This window comes from Amia ocellicauda, chromosome 17 (genome assembly GCF_036373705.1).
Source record: "Amia ocellicauda isolate fAmiCal2 chromosome 17, fAmiCal2.hap1, whole genome shotgun sequence".
In the NCBI taxonomy this organism is placed as follows: Eukaryota; Metazoa; Chordata; class Actinopteri; order Amiiformes; family Amiidae; genus Amia; species Amia ocellicauda.
This window is the reverse complement of record NC_089866.1, coordinates 27,151,951-27,175,383: the sequence shown is the minus strand read 5'-3', so window position 1 is coordinate 27,175,383 and position 23,433 is coordinate 27,151,951. Positions and strand designations below refer to the sequence as shown.

Below are 23,433 nucleotides of genomic sequence, written 5' to 3'. Positions count from 1 at the left end.
CAAAGCATACTTAATGTCCTTAATATACGCTTCCACATTTCCTTCCTTGTCTGCTGGGTTAAAGTTTTCACAATCTTTAGCCAGTTCTCTCAACTGGCGCATGTTAACCTTTCGGTCAGGACTCTCGGGAGAGGAAGTTCGTTTGTGCGACGAGCTTCTTACCCTGGGTGGAGAAAGACTACAGGGAGGGGTACGATCAGGACGAGGCAACCCGGGGCCTAAATGTGGAGACGGTGTGCGACTCCGTGCATTGGCCGGTTCCGGCTGTTCCTTTTTGCTGTCAGGTGTCAGCTTTGCAGCCCACCGAGAGGCAGCTTGCAGGACCCCTATTTGTTGCTTGAGACGCTCATTTTCAACTTCAGTTGATTTGAGTTCTCCCCTAAGCACCTGATTTACTCTCCTCATTTCTTCACTGTCCCTTTTTAAATGTATGACCTCGCCTTCAAGTATCTCCATTTTTACAGTGCCCAAATCTTTCTCCCTGACTGTTTTGCAAAGACGCATTTCCAAAACATCCCGGTCCTTCAAAACTATCCTTTCATTTTGAACCGCTTTACATCTGTCATTTTGCAGACCTTTTACTTGGATCAGAGTTGTTTCCAATTCAACTTGACATTGTCTTAAATCATTTCCTAATTGCTCTCTCTGTTCAATTAAGTCCTCTTTTTCAGCATTCAACACTGACTTGTTTTCCACAAGTATCTAGCTTTCCTTCAAATTCTAAAACCATTCCATGCCGTTTGGCTCTTTCTTCTTTCGCTTTTGCATACTTTTCTCATAGCTTTTTCAGTTTTTCAAACTTGCTTATGCTCCAGTTCACTAACCTTGAGCTCGCAAGTGCTAAGCTAGCCATAACTTTCACCACCTCTATCGACTCTTTTTCGAGTTGCGTCGTAGTGTCGTTTAACAACTGAGCTCGACGTAACTATACTTCAAAGTCCAAACTGCATAGGCGTCCAAGGAATTCAGGAATCTCTGTTCCTGGTACCTTTACAATCAGTGCTTCACATGGGGACATTTGGGTAATCATTGTTTTGGCTATTCAGTAACAACCCAACAGAACAGTACTAGATTAATCACCTAATGACTCTAATGCCAACGCTTAGGATATCAACAATTTATCACAAGTAACTAAAACAGACTTAACCTTTTGTGACTTTGGAAACCATACACATACCACGTGGGCAATTCTAGAGCGTCCTCTAGAGTACAAACAGTGTATCGTGCCTACAAAAGTTTTTTTGTTTCAAAACTTTGGAATCTGGATTTCTGGACAAAGCTATCCAATAACTATTACAGAAATTAGTTCTTTTCAGTCTAAGATTCCTCACACGGGGCACCAATTATGTAGCGTAAGGTACACTTATAAATTTCAATTTAAGAAGTGAATTTATAGTATCACCTTATCACGAATCCTGGAATCTTGTAGAACTCAATTTCTGTAATAATTGGACGCAGACACCAATTCCAAAGATATAAATTGTCAAATTTATTCAAAAACAAAGACTAAATGTAGCACTACACTAGTTATACAAAAGGGAAAAACTAATTAAAATTCAACTCTAGATCAACAAATCAAAGACAAATCACTTCCGTGACCAAATCAAAGACCATGGGATCGCATATGATAACACACAAATCGTTAAACAAAAAAGGTTATAAACACATTGACTACAATACCGGTTAGTTAGATGAAGGTGAGTCTCTCGTTAGTAATGTTAGTCAGACATTCAATAACTACGCAGGTTAGTATTTATGTCAGGTAACTTCTCGTTATATATATATCAGTCTCATTTACGTTTAAGTGCCGAGAAAGATCCTATCATTACTTGTTACCACAATTTCCCTTAACTGATTATTATTCAATGATTAAGGATAGGCAGGGCCACCAATAATCTAACGTCTATTAACTTGTGTCAATTTCAGACTAAACAGTTAAACAGGAATGAGAAGATATTTCTCGGCGTTGACAGATTTTATTTCTAAAATTATCAACACAACAGTTTAATGCAACACACATTTATATTTAAGAAAACTAAATGATATTACACATTCTAGAGTTATGAATCACAGATTAACATTTCTAATTGATTTCTCAAATGTCATGAATCATGAACTCCAAACTGTTAAACTTATCTGAACTTCGTCGCAGAGAGGCCTCTCTGTCTTCGGGCTCAGATAACGGCACACGGCACGAGGTCCGTGTGGTTTGGAACAAAGGCAGTCCGGTTCGGCTTTGTCCAAGAACTTCCACTCAGTCGATGCACCTGGAAGTTGGGGTTTCGCGAATGTAGAGTCTTTTCCAAACAGATTTTCCACTGGTTTGAAGGTTCCAAGGTTGTGCACAAAATCTTCTTTGTAAGCAGGGTTCCACCGTAGTTACTTGAAGACAAAGTCTTTCAGGAAAGCAGGGCCCTGTTTGTTCCAAGGGTCAAGTTTCTTAAGACTCAATAGCTATTTAAATGACTGAACACTTTCGTATACAATCGACTTAGTCAATTGTCCAGCTGTAAAACTCCACTGATCAGGTGGGCACAAGTGGGCAGCGCAGTCTTTAAAGTTCTTTATTTAATAAAGTCCTTTAAAAGAATTCTTCGTACGGCTCAATCTCCTTCTCCCAGGTTAACTCTTCTGTTGCTGGCAAAGACTTGGTTGGTTTCTGGTTCCGGTTCTGGCAACAGAGCTACAGGTTGAGCTGTGGCAGCGAGTTTCTGGTTCAGGTGAGAGAGAGAGAAAGAGAACCTGTGCGCTGTTCCTTATAGTCTGTCAGATCAATAGATGATTGGTTCTTGAAATTTTGAGATTGGATTTCGGTTTCAGCCCCCAGTGTCCTATTGGAGGGGGGCTTGATTTATGACTGATGTCAATCCATGCCATCTTTTGGAAATGCCGGTTGGCCCGGGTTCGTAGCTCTATGTCGGGATTTCGGCTCTCGTCCACTTCAAAGAGTTTTTATGACCTACAGGCCCCTTTCTCCAGACATTTCATAGCAGGATTCCAACCTATTTGGCCTCTTCTCGGTGCCATCCTCCCCAAAACTGTCACTTTGATGCAAACCAGTTCCGAGCTGATGAGCTAAGGAAAACTGATAACTTTGGGGGGGGAGAGGTCTTCTTTAGATCAGTGCTTCAGCTCAGAGCCCAAATGCTCTTATCAAAATACACCCAACATAACTCTACATATATATATATATATATATATATATATATATATATATATATATATATATATATAAATGTTCCTTGCCCGCTCATTTCAGATAACATATGCATAATGCATGAAGCCTGCTACTATAGTAGTGAATAATAATCTTAAGAATTTGAATAAGATGTCCACTTACATGCATATTTAATTAACCTACTGTGTTAGCCTATATTGTGCGTTATTAAACACACTAATCTGTAAAGAAATCACAGATCATGTGTTCTTATTGAAACTATTACCACAGTATTAATTACAAAATGCCACCAACGCTCGTACCACATTCATACAAATCTGAGGTAAAATAGACGACCTCCGTTGCAGGAAAGAAATGTATCAGCTTTGTAGACGGGTTTCCCTTTGCGTACCTTTCATTTCTAAAAAATACACCATATGTCAAACGGGTGGCCTTTGTCTGAATGGGGTATAAGTCTTTTCTTATTCAAATATATGGAAAAATAACTTGTATAATTAAAATGACCTGAAATTAGAAGCCTCATCAGAAGCAACATTTTTATTTAATTTATGACAGAAATGTTAAAACATCAGTATCGGTATCGGCATCGGCCAATTATGTTATTTGAACATCGGCTATCGGTATCGGCCAATAATTTTCTTATTGGTGCATCCCTATCTGTTTCCAATGTAAAACAAATCAGCGATGACATAAGGTAACATTATCACTTGCCCTGTCGGGCATGTAATCTAACAAAGAAGACTGCCTGACAGAACCTGCAATTCTACTGCAACTACAATTTATGCAAATTTTAATGTTGAGCTGATAAAAAGTTGTACACAAACCAGAGCTACTTAATACATCAAACATATATATATATATATATATATATATATATATATATATATATATGACAGAGGGTAAAAATGTGTATACAAAAAAATAGTTTACAAATCTTAGAACAACAATCCCACTATTCAGAATGTTAGTGTTGTGTAAAAATCTAGTGGACATATCTTGTGGGTCCTGTGCAGCACTCACCAATGCTGAGAATGTCCTTGTGCATGAAGCCACCATTACTCTGTGCCTGTATGAGCTTGTGAACAACGTGGGAACTGATGCGCACTCCACCTACACACAGTGCCAACACTCCCAGTCCATACTGGTAGTAATTGGTCAACGGCCGGCTGCTGGCTGTAAAATACAGAAAGAAAACATGGGGGGCAGTGAGTAAATTGACACAAAAAATATAACATTTCAGGATACTTTAGCAATTATATTTTCCAGTTTTTTCCTTATTTGTAATAACGTAAATGCTTATTAATAAGCTTAAATTTCAGTTAATACATTTTTTACTTTTTTTATTCATTTTTTAAATAAGGTGTGATATTTCAGACACCCTGTATCATGCACATGGCACTGCATAATCATTTGTGGATTTTAACAGGCACCTACAAGTGTATGTTAACCCTTTGAATTGAATACCTTTATTCTTTTATATAATTGTATTTTATTCTTAAACCATAAGCTGCATCTTCATACCTCTTTCCAGAGGCACAGCATAAGGACAGGCAAGGCAGGCAACTGCATGGGGCCCCCAAGACTCAAGGGGCCCCCCAGAACCCCCCCCGCCCCCCGGCTAGCATGAAAGAAACACTGTCAGCAACCCCTCATGCTTGCATGTAAGAAACACCGTCAGAACCCTGCCGCTTGCATGAAAGAAACACAGTCAGCACACTCTTCCCCTAAAATAGCCATGTGCCCCCACTCAGCCACCCCATTGAAAATTATCTGGAAATGTCACTGGTGTGGGAGGCCTCCACATCTAATCCTGCTTAGGACCCCCAAAAGGCTAGGAACGGCCCTGCCTCTTTCTGCATTTCATAGCAAACTTTTTTGCACTCAAGGCTGCATAATGGTAGCTTAGATACATTAAACCAATAATTGGAGTTACTGTCACAAAAGGGTGGACTTAAGATATAGTTAGGTTTCTTTTCATTTTATTTGCTCCCACTCCCACTGCTACTCAGCTAAAAAGCCAATCGAAAGTCTGCTACATTTTGAGAGCTTGCAGATTGTTTGAGTTGGGTAACCAGCCTTACCTGGAAAATCCACCTGTGAAAAGGGTATGGGTAATATTTATATTCCATTAATAAATTCTATCTTACAGTGTAGTTAGAAAGCCTAATGTAGTTTTCTTTGAATTGTAATTGTTTTTATTTGTATAACTGTAAATCAATGTCTAGCTAATTTTAGTTCTTTGAAAATATAATTCATAATTTTTTGTGATTTCGAAACACTTTTTGAGCAGTTGTCCAATAAAAACTATAAAAAAGATAAACAGTATTTTAATCATATTTATATTGGAAGTGAATAGGGATGCACCAATATAATCAGTCAACTATCGTTTTCCCCTGATATTGTCAAAAAACGTACACTATCGGCTTTCGAATATGAATTTAAACAAAGTGTTCTTTGATAAGGATATTTTCAGACATTGGGACTGACAGGCAATATGCTCCTTCTCTGCATGCAGCTGATGTTTGAGGTGCTGAAGAAGGGTCATGCCGTGAACAGAGATACTGTTCAGGTCCTCACAGGAAGCACGCAGGGCTAGGGTATACAGGGCCAGGAGACCTGTAATAGGCTGCAGTTTAGACTGGGACCTGCACAAAATAAAAGAAGAATAAGTATAAACCTGTTGCTCTTCAATATTTCAATTGAATTAACAATTACCATATACTGTTTTTGACAACAATAACAGCACACAAAACATAATTATTATAATAATAAACATTAATAAGTAATAATATAAATAACAGTAGAACAAAACACACAAATAATCATAATAGGATTAAACTTCATATCATTGTGTTGTAGATGTTAAAAAAAGATGCATTAAAGCAATACATGAAGAATAATTATAACTACATTGCCTATAGGAAATCTACACCCCTGTTCATCCTTTGATGCCATATGGAACTGATATGGAACCCTACAACTTCCATGTGAAAAAATATTCTAGAAATCAGTAGAGAATTAATTAAAAATAAAAACTGAAATAGCTTGAAACAGCAATCCTAAAAACATAAGAACATAAGAAAGTTTACAAATGAGAGGAGGCCATACGACCCATCGTTCTCGTTTGGTGTCCATTAATAACTAACTGATCCAAGGATCCTATCCCGTCTATTTTAAAATGTTCCCAAATTTTCAGCTTCAACCACATCACTGGGGAGTTTGTTGCAGATTGTGACAACTCTCTGTGTAAAGAAGTGTCTCCTGTTTTCTGTATTGAATGCCTTGAAGCCCAATTTCCATTTGTGTTCCCGGGTGCGTGTGTCCCTGCTGATCTGGAAAAGCTCCTCTGGTTTGATGTAGTCGATGATTTTGAAGACTTGGATCAAGTCCCCACGTAGTCTCCTCTGTTCCAGGGTGAAAAGGTTCAGTTCCCTCAGTCTCTCCAAGTAGGACATTCCCTTCAGACCTGGAAAAAGTCTGGTTGCTATCTTGTGAACTGCCCTCTAGAGCAGCGATATCCTTCTTGAAGTGTGGAGCCCAGAACTATACACAGTATTCCAGATGAGCTCTAACTAGCGCATTGTACAGTCTTAACATTACTTCCCTTGTTTTAAATTCTACACTTTTGACAATATACCCTAACATTCTGTTTGCCTTTTTTATTGTTTCCCCACATTGTTTGGATGGAGAAAGTGAGGAGTCCACATAGACTCCTAGATCTTTCTCATGTATTACTTCATCTAGTTCTATTCCTCCCATAGTATACTTTAAGTGGACATTTTTGTTACCTGCATGTAATACCTTGCACTTGTCTATGTTGAATTTCATCTGCCAGGTGTCGGCCCATAACTGAATATCCCTTTGAATAGCCTGTGCTGCCGAGATTGTATCTGCCGAGTCACCTATTTTAGTATCATCTGCAAATTTGACAAGTTTGCTAACTATCCCAGAGTCCAGATCATTAATATAGATTAGAAACAGCAAAGGCCCTTGTGAGGGAGAAGCATGGTGAGCTCCCTGCTACTATGTATATTTTCTCCCTCACCTATTTAGAATGCGATTTGCATTTATAATGATTGTTGCACAGGGGGACTTTTAAAAGTTAAAATAAATTATTAAATATGCACTTTAGCGGATGTGTTGTATTGAGGATTTATGAAGGCATGTCCAGAAAATAAGCACTGTACGCACTGATGGTGTATGTATTCAGAGACCTTAATGAAGGGGGAACGATCGGGGGGGTATGTAATAAGATTACCTACCTGATATTTTATCTTCCATCTACAAGTATTCGGCTGGGTAAATAAAAGTATAAATGGTTTGGGGAAATACTTACTGAACTGGGAGGTGACTTCTCTGGAGCAGGTCATTTTAATTGAGGTGGGGGTGCGCGCACGAGTGACGTGACACTAATGTATTCTGTTTAGCGGAGGCGCGCTCACCTCTTACATAGGGGAAACCAATATAAGCTAATAAAAGATTACCTGCCGGGTTCATGGGGTCTGTGTACTTTAAGATATTTATGTGTAATGAATGTTTTAATGTGATTAACATTGTATTTATTATTGGACATGTAAATTGTGGGTATTTAAAGAGACTTTGGTTTTAATTAATGGTTTAGCCAGGAGGAGGTTCTATTGAGGCTAGGCTATATAAGTCCCCAGTAGGAGACCTCAGAAAGAGATAGGTTAGGAGAGATTCTGCCTGCATGTGTTTGCACATTGATACCTTGTTTTGAGTTTGTTCAAATAAACTTTTGTTACTTTTGCTAAAAACAGTGTGCCTGCCTGCTTGACTACAGCAATGAAGATCACCCCCACAGCCCTAGTACTGATCCCTGTGGAACTCCACCAACATCCTCACTCCAGTTAGAAGCAACTCCTCTAATCGACTCTTCCTACATCAACCAGTTCATAATCCATCTACTTACATTACATCTTTGGTGTGGAACCTTATCAAAAGCTTTTTGAAAATCTAAGTACATCATATCATATGCTTTCATGTGATCTACAGCTGCAGGCTGCATGTTCAAAAAACTCAACCCATGTTGACTATCTCCAAGAATATGGTTTTCATTAAGATGCTCCTCCATTTTCTGTCTAATCATTTTTTCAACCTTTTACAGGTGATGCAAGTGAGACTGATTGGTCTGTAATTTCCTGGCTCAGTTTTGTCCCCTTTCTTGTGGACAGGCATGACATTTGCGGTCTTCCAGGCACATCCCCTGTTCCAAGTGTCTTTTGGAATATTTCAGTTAGCGGCCTAAAAATAATGTCCCTCATTTCTTTAAGTACTGTTGGAAATATACCATCTGCCCCAGGTGTTTTGTTTGTTTTTAATTCTGTGAATCCCTTTAGTACCTCCTCCTCATTTATCCTGATCTCTCTTAGGGTTTGACTGGACTGGTTGTTAATCTGTGGCATGTTATCCATTTTTTCTTTTGTAAAAACCTCTGTGAAATACTCATTTAGAACATTGCCACATCTTGTTCGTTTTCCAAGATACTTCAATTTTTGCCCTTTAGATATTCAAACATGGCACAGATCTTTGTGGTACATTGGATTATAACATTGTTTCCCTGTGTTGCACAAACCTGCCTGCATCACTCCACAGTACGCTATTATCCCCACTGTTTGAACACACAGTTTTGTGCAGTTATTGGATGAATGTGCTGTGTTAATATCACAAAAAAACTGGTATATTCAGTCTAATTAAGGTTTTCACGCACTTCAAATTTGATTGCTCTATGTGCATATTTAATGTCAGCCCAGAATACATTTGCATATCATGTTTCCAATTACCGAGTCATTACCATATGTTAATAAGCCATGGCATTAAAGGAACAGGACTCCGTAGGTGGATGAATGAAGGCACACACATTCATGAAATGAGTTTGAATATGAAATATACTAAAATGAATATGAAATATAGTCACTGACAAGGTTAGAAATAATTATTTTTAATTGAAATAATAATTGTGTCCTTCAAGCTTTGCTATCGTCAATGAATCCTCCATTTGCAGCAATTGCAGACCTTTGGCATTCTAGTTGTCAATTTGTTGAGATAATCTGAAGAGATTTCACCCCATGCTTCCCGAAGCACCTCCCACAAGTTGGATTGGCTTGATGGGCACTTCTTACGTACCATACGGTCAAGCTGCTCCCACAACAGCTCAATAGGGTTGAGATCTGGTGACTGTGCTGGCCACTCCATTATAGACAGAATACCAGCTGACTGCTTCTTCCCTAAATAGTTCTTGCATAATTTGGAGTTGTGCTTTGAGTCATTGTCCTGTTGTAGGAGGAAATTGGCTCCAATCAAGCACCCTCTACAGGGTATGGCATAGCGTTGCAAAATGTAGTGATAATGGGCCTCTGTATGCCTATGTAGATATTCCATTACAAATAAGCCATTTCCAGCTACAATGGTCATTTACAACATTAACAATGTCTACACTGTATTTCTGATCAATTTGATGTTATTTTAATGGACACAAATTTTGCTTTTCTTTCAAAAACAAGGACATTTAGTGATCCCAAACTTTTGAATGATAGTGTAACTGTAATAAAAGACTGTTTTACAGATTAATACTTCTGTCACAGGAAATGTAACAGTAATAGACTGCTGACCTAGTGCATTTAATAGTATTTTTACCTCATCTTGAGAAGGTGTGCATTTAAGTATGAATTTAAATTGACAAGGAGGTTAAGTCATGGTGGATTGCACATGTATTGTATTTTTAAGTGTGTGCATTTATCTTGTTTTATTTTTTATTTTGAAATTAGAAGATTGATTCAACAGGCATTTTTTTGTTTTGGTTTTTTAATGCCACCACTTGCTGAAAAAAATGTAAACCAGTAAAACATTTGAAGAAAAGCAAACCTTGAATATAAGTTCACTTGTTTAAATATTTGAAAAACTGTTGTGAGGGGTGACAAAAAAACAAAAAAAACCCACAACAGCTCTCATATTTAAATCCCACATATATCTTGTGGATTTATTGGAATGAAGCTATGGAAATAGTGATTATTATTTGGGTGAGTTTTTAGCGAACAGAGGAATTCACGTCGACTCCACCGCAGGCTGATATTGTGATAAGAGTCAAGATTTGTGTAGGCCTATACACTCCTTTGCCAGTAGAATGACTAAATTTTTTTTGGGTAATTACTGTTTTATTAATGCATATTCACCTTATAATTATATCATTTTTAATGTAAGGTGGTTACTATAAAATATAACTACAGTGGCAGAAATAACTGGTGAATTAAGAGACAAATTCTGCCAATACCACCTAATGTATGCGATACAGTAAAGTTGTGTTTATTTGTGGATGTTAGCAAATAAAATTTGTTATGGTTAAATACCTGACTTATACAGTGTTTTATAAAGCAAACTGAGGAATCATTTCATTTTGTGTTTTAGTGTATACTACAACCAAAACCAACATGGCTTTGAAATACACACATTCGCTGCCTAGCAATTTGAACAACAAACAGCTGAAGAGAGCGCAGACAGATGGGTGATTAACTACAGAACTGCTTGAGGACAAAGCTCGCACTTCTGCTTCCGCCTTGATTTCCCTTTGTCCCTAGTCCTGCCCCGGCCACTTGAACAACCGATATGGTACACACACAAACCAATATACACTCACCTAAAGGATTATTAGGAACACCATACTAATACTGTGTTTGACCCCCTTTCGCCTTCAGAACTGCCTTAATTCTACGTGGCATTGATTCAACAAGGTGCTGAAAGCATTCTTTAGAAATGTTGGCCCATATTGATAGGATAGCATCTTGCAGTTGATGGAGATTTGTGGGATGCACATCCAGGGCACGAAGCTCCCGTTCCTCCAAATCCCAAAGATGCTCTATTGGGTTGAGATCTGGTGACTGTGGGGGGCAGTTTAGTACAGTGAACTCATTGTCATGTTCAAGAAACCAATTTGAAATGATTGGACCTTTGTGACATGGTGCATTATCCTGCTGGAAGTAGCCATCAGAGGATGGGTACATGGTGGTCATAAAGGGATGGACATGGTCAGAAACAATGCTCAGGTAGGCCGTGGCATTTAAACGATGCCCAATTGGCACTAAGGGGCCTAAAGTGTGCCAAGAAAACATCCCCCACACCATTACACCACCACCACCAGCCTGCACAGTGGTAACAAGGCATGATGGATCCATGTTCTCATTCTGTTTACGCCAAATTCTGACTCTACCATCTGAATGTCTCAACAGAAATCGAGACTCATCAGACCAGGCAACATTTTTCCAGTCTTCAACTGTCCAATTTTGGTGAGCTTGTGCAAATTGTAGCCTCTTGTTCCTATTTGTAGTGGAGATGAGTGGTACCCGGTGGGGTCTTCTGCTGTTGTAGCCCATCCGCCTCAAGGTTGTACGTGTTGCGGCTTCACAAATGCTTTGCTGCATACCTCGGTTGTAACGAGTGGTTATTTCAGTCAAAGTTGCTCTTCTATCAGCTTGAATCAGTCGGCCCATTCTCCTCTGACCTCTAGCATCAACAAGGCATTTTCGCCCACAGGACTGCCGCATACTGGATGTTTTTCCCTTTTCACACCATTCTTTGTAAACCCTAGAAATGGTTGTGCGTGAAAATCCCAGTAACTGAGCAGATTGTGAAATACTCAGACCGGCCCGTCTGGCACCAACAACCATGCCACGCTCAAAATTGCTTAAATCACCTTTCTTTCCCATTCAGACATTCAGTTTGGAGTTCAGGAGATTGTCTTGACCAGGACCACACCCCTAAATGCATTGAAGCAACTGCCATGTGATTGGTTGGTTAGATAATTGCATTAATGAGAAATTGAACAGGTGTTCCTAATAATCCTTTAGGTGAGTGTAGTGTGCACGCAAACCGATCTAGTACACACACAAACCAATATAGTACGTACACAAACCAATACAGTACGCACACATGTGAATGCGAAGTTGTGAACCAATATGCACACAATCCAATGTATTATGTCCTGTTTGGCCCTCCATAGTTTATTAGTTTGTGCAAAACAGGTGTGTAGCACCTAGTGCTGTGTAGCCACCATATCCTTTTGATTTCCATCAGTAAGCTTCTTTTTATCTTTTGAAAATATATTACTTACACTGTACAAAGGGGTGATATTTATTTTACTTAAGTGTTATTAAATTCAGTGCATATTTTAATGTCCTATTATTAGATTTCTTACATTTATTTTGGCTGAAATTGATTAATGATCCATTCTAACTGTATCAATGAGTTCATTTTCCTTCCATTGTCTTACTAGGAGTTAACGTTCCCTGTACCGTGTTATTGAAATGCAATTCTAATGAAGAGAAGCTGTATAAAAGCCTTATTAATCGCCCTATAATTGTTAATTTGTCATATATATATATACACAATTTTAAAAAGAATCAAATAAAAAAAATCAAATGAACTGCAGCCCACTTCAGTATTCGAACCTGCTACGCCTGGTTCATAGCACTGTTGCTTAACTATTGTACCAACGGAGATTACCATTAGACCGAGAAACCTGTTTTAAGTAGCCTACAGCCGCTACACATAAATGTCTTAATTAGTTGTATATGACTGCACTATTGAAATTAGGCACAAATACATTTTGAAATAAAAAGAAATTAGAACAAATGTGTGTGTGTTTGAATGTATACATGTATGGTGTATGGCTCTATGATAAGTGAATGCACTCATGTGGAGAACGAGGGAGCGAATTGCATGTGTGTGTGCTCGGTCACCCTGCAGTATCTTCGCCTGTGTCGGGGTTGCTTTCGCCAGGTGTACAGTGCAACATTACTGTCCAAATAATAATCATTATTAGGGGGCCAAGCAACGAAGTTGCTGGAAGCCTATTGTTTCTGTTAGGATTTTTATTATTATTAGGCTTCCATGCACAAAGTTATTTATTTATTTTATTTTTTTCCTTCCGCCAAAATTCTAATGCCCCTAAAACGCTCATACATGAATGAAAACTCACGAAACTCACAAGTGTTGTAGACACATCTTATACCTACAAATGCAGTGAAAACTACACGTGTCGGTCACATGGTGCTGCCGCCATGTTGCGATGAGTGTCGAAATTGTGAAATGCTACAAAAATCTTCTCCAAAACCAACGGACACATGCATATGCCACTTGATACACATGCATACCTTATGCCCTACTATTACGCTTGTTCATCAGAAGTTGCTCGGTCTCACAATTTGTCCGCAAGGCTGTGTTTCCTGATTCAAGCTTTGGAGCCTTCTACTCCATGCCACTTATACCCACTGTGCCACAAATTGGTATGCATGACACTAGTACAGAGTACTAACAAGGTTGTTAAAGGTGAGTTGCCCCAGTGAAAAACATGGGTGCTGTGGGCCAATGAAAAAAAACGTACACGTCGCTTCAGACAAGCAACACATTTCCTGGACACTGGAATGCAGTACACACATGAAACTCTGCACATGTGTGTATGCCTCTGGCTTGAAGAGAAAACCAGAGAATGAAGTTTGTGGGGTACACGGTTTAGCCGTAATGTTGGATTTAACATGAATCTGCGTGCGAATATGAAAATGGCTACTACTCCAGAATGATAAATCCCAGTGCCCTGAAACTGTGCATGTATTACATAGATACTGCAATCTATGAAATGTGCAAAAGGCAAGTAACTGTGTGCAAAAACATGGCAGCCACAAGCAAATGACTGAGCATGTATGCAAAATACGCATATTTATAAAAGCATGAACTTTGACCCCAGAAAAAACTCATGAGCCATATTCAAAAACTCACCAAACTTGGTACACAAATCAATTACAATGTTATGCTTGATTGTAGTGAGTTTTGTCACCAAAGGTGACACGGCACGCTGGTACCGATACTGAAGGCCATGTCACATGCAGCATTGAATATCTACAGCATAGTTAAGCCTACGGTGCTTAAATTTTCAGTGATTAACACTAGTACAAACATCTGTCAAAGTTGAAAAAGCCAAGTTGATTGGACAAAAAACATGACTGCTATACACCAATGAAAATGACAGCCTCAACCATATACTGACATTCGTTATGTAGACCTCTACCTCCATCATGAGGACAAACTTGGAAATTGCATTCTGTATATTCAATGCAGAAAACTTGAAACTTTCAAATGTCCATAAAATGGTTATACATGCATGAAAACTCACAAAACTCACAAGTGTTGTAGAAACCACTTATACCTACAAATGCAGTGAAAACTTCACATGCTGGTGTCAAGGTGTTGCTAAATATTGTGATAGGAATCTAAATTGTGAAATGCAACAAAAATCTTCTTCTCCAAAACCTAATGGCACATGCATATGCCACTTCACACACATGCATACCTTAAGCCCCACTATTACGCTTGTTCATCAGAAGTTCCCCGGGCGCACGCTATGTCCGCCAGGCTGATTCAAGCTTTGGTGCATTCTACTCCAAGAGACTTATACCCACTGTGCTACAAATTGGTATCCATGACAGTACTACAGAGTACTACCAAGGTTGATAAAGGTGAGTAGCCCCAGTAAAAAACATGGGTGCTGTGGGTCAATGAAAAAAAACGTACGCGCCACTTCATACAAGTTACACATTTCATGGACACTGGAATGCAGTACACACATGAAACTCTGCACATGTGTGTATGCCTCTGCCTTGAAGAGAAAACCAAAGAATGAAGTTTGTGGGGTACACGGTTTAGCCGTAATGTTGGATTTAACATGAATCCGCGTGCGAATATGAAAATGGCTACTACTCCGGAACGGTAAAGCCCAGTGCCTTGAAACTGTGCATGTATTACATAGACACTGCTATTTATCATGTCTGCAAGAGACAAGTGACTGTGTGCAACAACATTGCAGCCACAAGAAAATGACTGTGCACATATGCAAAATACGCATATTTATAATAGCATGAAATTGATCCCAGAAAAACCTATCAGCAAAATTCAAAAACTCACCAAATTGTTACATTAGTCACTTATGACAGCAAATATCTTCAGAACTATAGCCTAATGTACTTAAACTGACAGTTATTAAACTAGTATAATGATCTGTCAAAGTTGATGAAGCCAAGTTGATAGGAAACAAAACCTGGCTGCTGTACACAAACCAAAATGACTGCTTCACATATCAGGCACATCATGACATTCCATTCCATCTGGCCAAACTTGAGAATTGCATTCAGCATTTTAAATGACACAATAATGAAAACTTCACATATATGCTAGAATTAAGTAGAAATGCAATGGAACCTTACAGAATTGATGCATGCAAGCAAGAAATTAATATTATAGTCCAGTGACACAGAAATGTGCACTACAAATGACAAAAGATTGAAAACCTCCAATGTTTAATACATTTCATTGAAATTGACAATTACACATTTAATAACACATGCATTTAAACTACAAATGCCTGCTCAAATCTGAAACCTACTGATACAACATGGAAGCCTTAAAAGTTGCATGCAACTTCTAGTTATTATTTTTGCGCCGTTTTTTTTAAAAAGCCTATAAAAACCAAACCGCTTGACGAAAACTCATGAAACTTCATACAGTGATAGATGGCTATGTAGTGCTATGCCATATGCAATATGGAGGCCATATGTCACATGGTCTGGTGGCCATAGTGGCTTAAGTGACACATTTTGGAACATCTACAAAAATCTTCTTGGGGAAACTTGGTGTGTGAAGTTATCTTATGGCCTATATTCAGATTTGTTCAGGACAAGTCGATAAGTCACATGGTTTGGCAGCCATATTGGATTGGCCAAGAATCTTCAAAGATCTTCTTCTCAGAAACGGTTGGTCCAATTGATACGAAATTTTCTACAAGTGACCTTGGCTAGCTCCTCTATCAGATTTGTTCAAGGCAAGTTGATTGAGAAAACAAGATGGCCGCCACAAGCCAATCAATTTTCAGAGATGGTCAAGTTGCAAATAAATGCATATGGTGCAGTATGGAACTATGTTAGAATGTATTGGACAGATTGTTACTTGACAGGGTTCATCCCATAAGCAATGTGGTGGTCACTGGTCATTATTATTATTATTATTATTATTATACTTATATTTTCTTCTCTTCCACCAGAATATGTTCAAATGCCTATAATTTTTGAACCGATCTCTAAAAAGTCACCAAACTTGGTATGGATGTAGGAGTCTATGGCATGGTCACTCGACCACAAAATGGCGCCATCACGTAACACGGTTTGGCAGCCATCTTGATTGTAGTCCAAACAAAAAATTCAGTTTTCAAACATCATTTACTCAGGAACGGTAAAGAGTTGAGATATGATACTTATAGTACATACTGCGATTATGTTAATACTTGATTTGGCTATTTCCAAAAAATTATAAGTATGGCAACCATCTTGGATTATGCTGAAAACATGTGCTTTGGCATACAGTATCTTTGGACTGTGTTCTATACATAATCTTAAAGAAAAGTTCCTACATAAAAAAAACATGGCATGAACAAAAGATTTTGACTTACTGTAAATTTTGTTCAATTTTAAGCCTGCAATGACACACTGTCACCACTGGTAGCAGCATATACCACATAGAGCACTGAGAAAAAGAAACGAAGCGCCATCTTGGGCATGTACATCGTAACAACAAAGCAGTATCAGTCACTTGCAACAGTATTAGAGTGGAAACTATTGTTTTAAACAGAGACACTTCTGCATGCAAATAGAAATAGTGTAAACTGAGATTTGTTTGTAGTGAGACCGTGAAGGAAAGCGAGTGAGAAACCGAAAGTGAAAGTAAAACATATTCTTAAATGTGATTCTCAACACACTGTAATGCAAGGTATTAAAGTAAATACATGAAATTGAACAGTGGTACAACAGCAATGACGTTGCTGAATCTGTAGTAGTGGGTTATTGCTTTCAAATTATTTCAAGTCATTTCAAACTGAGATCACAACGAGTGCATTACTTCCTGTTTATATAATGTTACCGATGCAACACGGGGGGCACGAATTTGCCTTCTCTCTCAGTGAAATTGTAACTAATGGTGACATGTTATATACTCAACTGTGCACAATTTCTGGCTCTACACTGTAGAATTGAAAGGGTGAACATTTACTGTGTGAACTACACCCAAAAAAACTGACCTACTCAATGAGGCACTTAATATTAATAATTGGAGATATTTCCCCTTTTATGAAAAACATTGCTTTTACAAGCTGGAATTATATATAACGTGTACATTGGTAATCAATGTGACAACCAAATGAAACAGAAAGTAAGCAACTAAATGAGGTTTAGATGGTAACTGTGAATTGAAAAGCTGCAGCAGTTCTAAGCTATATACGTTTTTATATTGATGTACACAAAAGAGACTTGTAGAATAAAGTGTTTACTAATTTATTATGATACCAGAGCTATTTATATTATAACTCATTTAATTAAAAATGATACATTGAAATCAAATCAGGGTAGTTGATTTTTTGAGATTAATACTGGCTTGTACTTTAACATATTTGACCACAAGAGGAGGAACTTGACCGTGAAAAACGATTTTGTCAAAATGTGCCTTAATCTCCTTTATATGATTAGGAGTCTGAAACCATACATTTCTTGACTGGAATCACCTGGAAGCCTCATTATTATAATTTCTCTACTTTTATTTTCAAGAGCTTATACAAACAATACACTTGATACAGTGATACACAGCTGTGTAGAGTGATGCCATATGCAATATGGAATCCATATGTCAGATGGGCTGGTGGCCAGTTTGGTTTAAGTGACTCATTTTGGACAATTTTCAAACGTCTTCTTCTCTGAAACCACAGGTACGATTGACGTGGAATTTTTTATACATGCCCTTGGCTAGATCCCTCATCAGATTTGTTAAAGGCAATATGATTGATGAAACGAGATGGTTGCCATGAGCCAATCAAATTTGAGGAATGTTTAAATTGCATAAGGTGTCTAAATGAATAAATGGTACTGTGTAGATGTGTACTTGGCCCCCAGCATTGCTGCTTGCAGCTATATTTATTATTATTATTATTATTATTATTATTATTATTATTATTATTATTGCTGTTATTTCCCAGCAGACGCCCTTACCCAGGGTGACTTACAAAACATAACAGCATTATAAAAGTGCAATACAGACCAAAACTTTTAAATTAGTTAAAAATTACATAAGTGCAGTTCAAGTCCAGTGAATAACCAGAAATGGTACAAAGCTAAGTGGTAAACTGCCAGAGCTTAAAAAAAAAAGTTTAGGTTACCAAAAACTGAAAAATAACATACATTTCACAGTTATATACTGTGTTACTACACCCTGTTAAGCATTATTTGGCAGTGTTACGTGGAGCTCCTATGCATAGAACTTACACTGTATTCCTACAATGCGCACATAATTTGAAAGCTTGCTCTCTTGGCTACCAAGTGCATTTCATTCTCAAACACATTGGATTTACAGTTTCGGTGTCGCCCGCCGTCATTCAGAGTCCGGGGGGTAAATGCACAGTCTGTTCCAGGGGATCTCATTCAGACGGTCACAGATCAGTTTCAATTTCTTTGAAACTAGGCTTGTTTTGTTCAGGACAACCTAACGATTAATTATTTGATGTTCTATGCAACACAGAGAAGTTCAGATCCAATTATGTAAAATCGTTGTATATTAGTACACTGTAACAGAGTTTTCCATCTTGACATTTGGAGCTCTCTATGGGTGTGTGTTGCTTCTACCAAAACGTGGAGACTGTTCAGTAGACTGGTTAGAGAATATGTCATAATTGTCATTATTTTCAGAGATTTTGTATTCCTACTCAGACCAAGTATCCCCCCACCCCACCCCACCATTTCAGAATGCGGAGGGGGAGGGGGTATAAAAACAAATTTTTCACATCAGAGAATGCTTCACATCGTTAGAAAGCTGAAAGTCTCAGCTTTCATGGTATATCAAACACTTGGCAAACAACACAACAGTGAAGAGTACACGTGGGATTAAAGAGAAGCACATGGATTTGGTGCCGTTATAAGGGTACCAGAGGGGTTCATCAGCCTACGGGGTTAAATTTTGTTAAAACAAATTCCATGATTTATTTTTTAGCTTCAATTGTTTATATGTTCTATGCTTTAATTTCAGAGTACATAGAGATATTAAACTGTGGAAAACAAAAGCAATTGTTAAAAAGAACACACATCAAATCTCAGCTAGAGTTTTCCAAAAGGCATATGGGAGACTTTGAGACCAAGTGGCGGAAGATTCTATGGTCTGACGAGACCAAAATCGAGCTTTTGGGTCTCAAAGTTAAGCAATACTTTTGGCGCCAGCCTAACACCGAACATCATTCTGAGAACATCATCCCTACCATGAAACATGGTGGTGCAAGCATCATCCTATAGGGATGTAACTTGTAAAGATAGACGTCAAAATAGATGCAGCAAAGTAGAAAAATACTGGAAGAAAACCAGCTGAAGTCTGCAAGCGACCTGGAACATGGAGAAGATTCTGTCTGTGTCCAGATGTGCAAAGGTGGTAGAGACATAGACTCATGGCTGTAATTGCTGCCAAAGGTCCCTCTACCAAATATTGACTGAAGGGGATGATTACTTACGTATCCAATTATTATTGGTTTTGTATTTGTAATTGTAATTAATGTAAAACAATTTGCCTATTATATTTTTCACTTTGACATTATAGACATTATGATTAAATCCATTCTGATTTCATGTTGTAACGCAATTAAATGTGGAAAAGTCCAAGGGGGGTGGATACTTTTGAGAGCCACTGTATAAAGAATCTAGGATCCAAGTAATTGTAGAGGAATGTAATGTAATGTCTTTTAGTTTACAAGCTAATCAATTTACAAGCTGCCATCTATTTTACTTATTTTAGTCAGTTTTATCAAATTATTATAATGCAAATCAAAGGAGGTGTAGAAGAACAAAAATAACTACTTGAAAAGAGATCTCATCTCAGATGTAAATAGGGGTTACAATGTAATACAAATATACTTTGGCATACCTTCTCAGTTCAAAAAGAAAAAGGGAATAAACAAGTCACTTTCAATATTGTAAAAGTGTAGTGGGGACAGGCTGTTACCTATCGATGATGCCATCAAGCTCTTTCTTTAGCTTGAGCAAGTAGTCTTTCTCCGAGGCTAGGCTATGATGTTGAGAGAGTCGTAGACCAAGATGCAGGCTGGGATTGGGTCCCTCTGATGCCTCCTTTACAGAGCGTAGCAGCTTCTTGTTCAGGGACAGAATTTGCTCTTCATTTCCACTGGAAATCTCTGTGCAAACAAAGTCAAAGTCTCAGGTTGAAATTAAATCAGGAATTGTCCCATACATTACTGTGCTGGATGTTTCAAGGCTGACAGTGTTCAGAAGCAGGCTGACTTTTAAGTCCTTAAAAGCTTTTTTTTTTTTTAATTATTTTTCCAGGGAAGTAAACTAAGAACAAAATCTTACAATAAGCCTGGCAGGAGGCAAAAAGTGTCTCGTGTAGGGAATGGGTATTGGGATTAAATAATAGACCTAGCAGCAGACATTAAAACAATATAGCAGGACACAAACATTATAGAGACAACAATAGCCCAGTCAAACTACAGTAAACCAGCACTTGCGATTTCTTCAATTGATGTGTCAGTAAATATGTTAGTGATTGTGTCTTTAAAAATGACAATGGTAACTAAAATAGATTATTTTATAAATTTTGGTAGTTGATTCAACTCGGTAGGTGTGACGAACTGAACGGAAGAGCGACCCAAAAATGTGTTTGCTTTAAGGAATTTTAACTGGATATGACTAGCAGAGCAGGTGTTATAAATGGAGGAAGAAGGGTGCAAAAGACATCGCAGATAGGGGGGAGTAAGACCCAAGAGGGCTTTGTAAATAATCTTAAACCCATGGATTTTGCGTTGACAATATAGTGATTGCCAATTTATGGAGGTGTACAGACTACTGAAGGTGGTCCTTGGCAAAGATTGCCACTACACCACCTTTAGAAGATCTATCCTGCCTAAAAATATTACAGACAGAAATATTAACATCAGCATTCAAAAGCATCCTCATAGGCTTCTTGTGACAGTGGTGGTAAATCCAAAAATAAATTATTTTTCACACATGGATTTAATACTATTTTGAAGTTACAGTAGAGTGGTAACCACTTTCTCTCAAAATGGATGTCCTGATGCAGTCATCAAGGACTACAGATTCTCATTAAAAGTATATTTTTAGTAATTACATGGTAACATAGAAACCAGTGGAATTGTATTATTTGAGGAGAGGATTTTGACATCCCTCTTTGAAATCTTGATCAGCTCACTGACCTTGTGTTATTCATCCTACATTTAAATGTTGGTGTGGTTTGTAAGTAGGTTCCTGTGTAACATCTATTTCAATTGTTATCCTCCAGGTGTCACTGTAGCAACTCCAGGTTAAATTATCTTACTAGCATACAAACACACAAAATGAAAGGCTGTGGATAACACCAGTGAAATAGAGGAAAAAAAAAGGGAGAAAAAGCAATTTACAACTTGACAAGTATTCAATAGTCCTTGGAGAACAAACACACAATTTGCAAAACCTACAGATTGTATTGCATGTGAAGACTCAGATACACTATTAGACATTTACCAGCTGTACAATTTCATCATTTGGGGTAAATATTCCATTCTCAGTTGACCTGCTGTAGAAATTATCCCTGCATTTATTACATTTGTTCATGAATGCACGTACTTGTGATTATAGTTTTTTATCACAGTGATGCTTTGTTAATCTTTGTGCTAATGAACATAATTATCAGTAATTTATTTAAAAATTAAAATGATTATGGGATGGTTGTGAAAGATTGCACAATAAGAGGAGGCTACATCACCCTCCTGGTGCTACAGGACTGAAATGCAGGTTAATTAGTTTACATTAATGCTACTTTAGCATGCCTCACTTGCAATAAAACCATCATGTTAGAAGTTACAATGTGGAAAACAGGGTTCAGTGAGTTTTAAGAAATGCTTGCTGAGGCAGACCTGTCATTAAGTCAGAGTTTCTTTTTTTGCAACCCTGTACAAAGTACAGGGACACTGAATGTCAGAGTGACCCAGTGGAGCATCAGAACAACTTTATAGTTGTCAGCTGATCACTGATAACACGAGATGAGCACACCATATCTGCTAGATAAGAATAAAGGTTGTAATAAGCAGAACTTATTAGTATTTTTAAATAAGTTTTACCAAAATTAAAATGGTGTTTTGTATAACAGCATAGAAGCAGTTCACATTTCCTATTCTAGATCTTAGATTTCTTAATTGTTCTTCATACGAAATAATTTTAATGCAATCCTACCATGGATCTTTCGTACACTTATTTTCTTGGGTATTTTGATATCACAATAATATACAGAATAACAAATAAACATTGTCAGTTTTATTGGCAGTCACATAACAGGTAATCACAATGAGGACATACCTTACTGAAATAAAACAAACAAAATCAGTCTTACCACATGGCTTGCTGGACACGAAGGTGAATATCACAAAGAAAATAAAGAAGGAAAAATCCATTTTTCAGTAACCTGTTGAGAAGGGGGGGAAATTATGTTGGAGTAAAATCGATTGTCCGGTCTAAATAATGTGTCCCATTCTCTCAGATCTCTCATTGGAGTGTTCCCTTTTTTAAAGTAATTTCGTTTAAAACAAACGTAAAGTATACACAAATACAAACGTTTTAAAGTGTAATTGGAGGTTTGGTTGTACCAAGCCACTTACCGACGTATTTACTGCTCTGTTGAATACAGTGCAACAGGAAGAATAAAATAGCGAATTGTATAGAAAGTTTGCTTCAACTTTGGATTGTAGTGTATCACTAACAGACTCCTTGCTCTTTCATCACATGACTGTTTTCTCGACAACAGCACAAGTATGTATAGCTGCAGACCCGAGACCAGGGAATGTGGGAGGAGTAAATGTCAATCATTTGTTTATGAAACCAAGCACCTGCAGAAAACACTTGTTAATCTTTTCTTAAGCGGCCAATCGCCTTCTTCATTTATGAAAGTAAGGCGGGAGAAAAAACGAAGAGAATGAAACTAGGGTGTCTCGGGAGTGTGTTCACTATCGAAGACTTGGCGTAAATGTATATCATAATAATAATAATAATAATAATAATAATAATAATAATAAATTGATAGCGAGTAGTTTTGAGATTGTTAATCAGGAGATAAGAAACTGCTTATAAAGTAGCATATTATTTTTACAATCAGACGGGTTCGTAGAATTA

General features: G+C 37.8%; 1 protein-coding gene across 1 annotated transcript in view; it reads right to left on the bottom strand.

The window, feature by feature from the left end:
• The window catches only part of tcn2 (transcobalamin II), a 51,772-nt gene extending 28,700 nt beyond the window's left edge, over positions 1–23,072 (bottom strand). Inside the window, exons 1-5 of the mRNA XM_066689771.1 lie at positions 22,923–23,072; positions 22,658–22,729; positions 20,258–20,447; positions 5,666–5,823; positions 4,199–4,351 (exon numbers count right to left, since the gene is read on the bottom strand). Of these exons, the coding sequence (XP_066545868.1) occupies positions 4,199–4,351; positions 5,666–5,823; positions 20,258–20,447; positions 22,658–22,718 (562 nt within the window). The 5' untranslated portion in view covers positions 22,719–22,729; positions 22,923–23,072. The remainder of the gene's footprint in view (positions 1–4,198; positions 4,352–5,665; positions 5,824–20,257; positions 20,448–22,657; positions 22,730–22,922) is intronic.
• Positions 23,073–23,433: the final 361 nt, after the last annotated feature.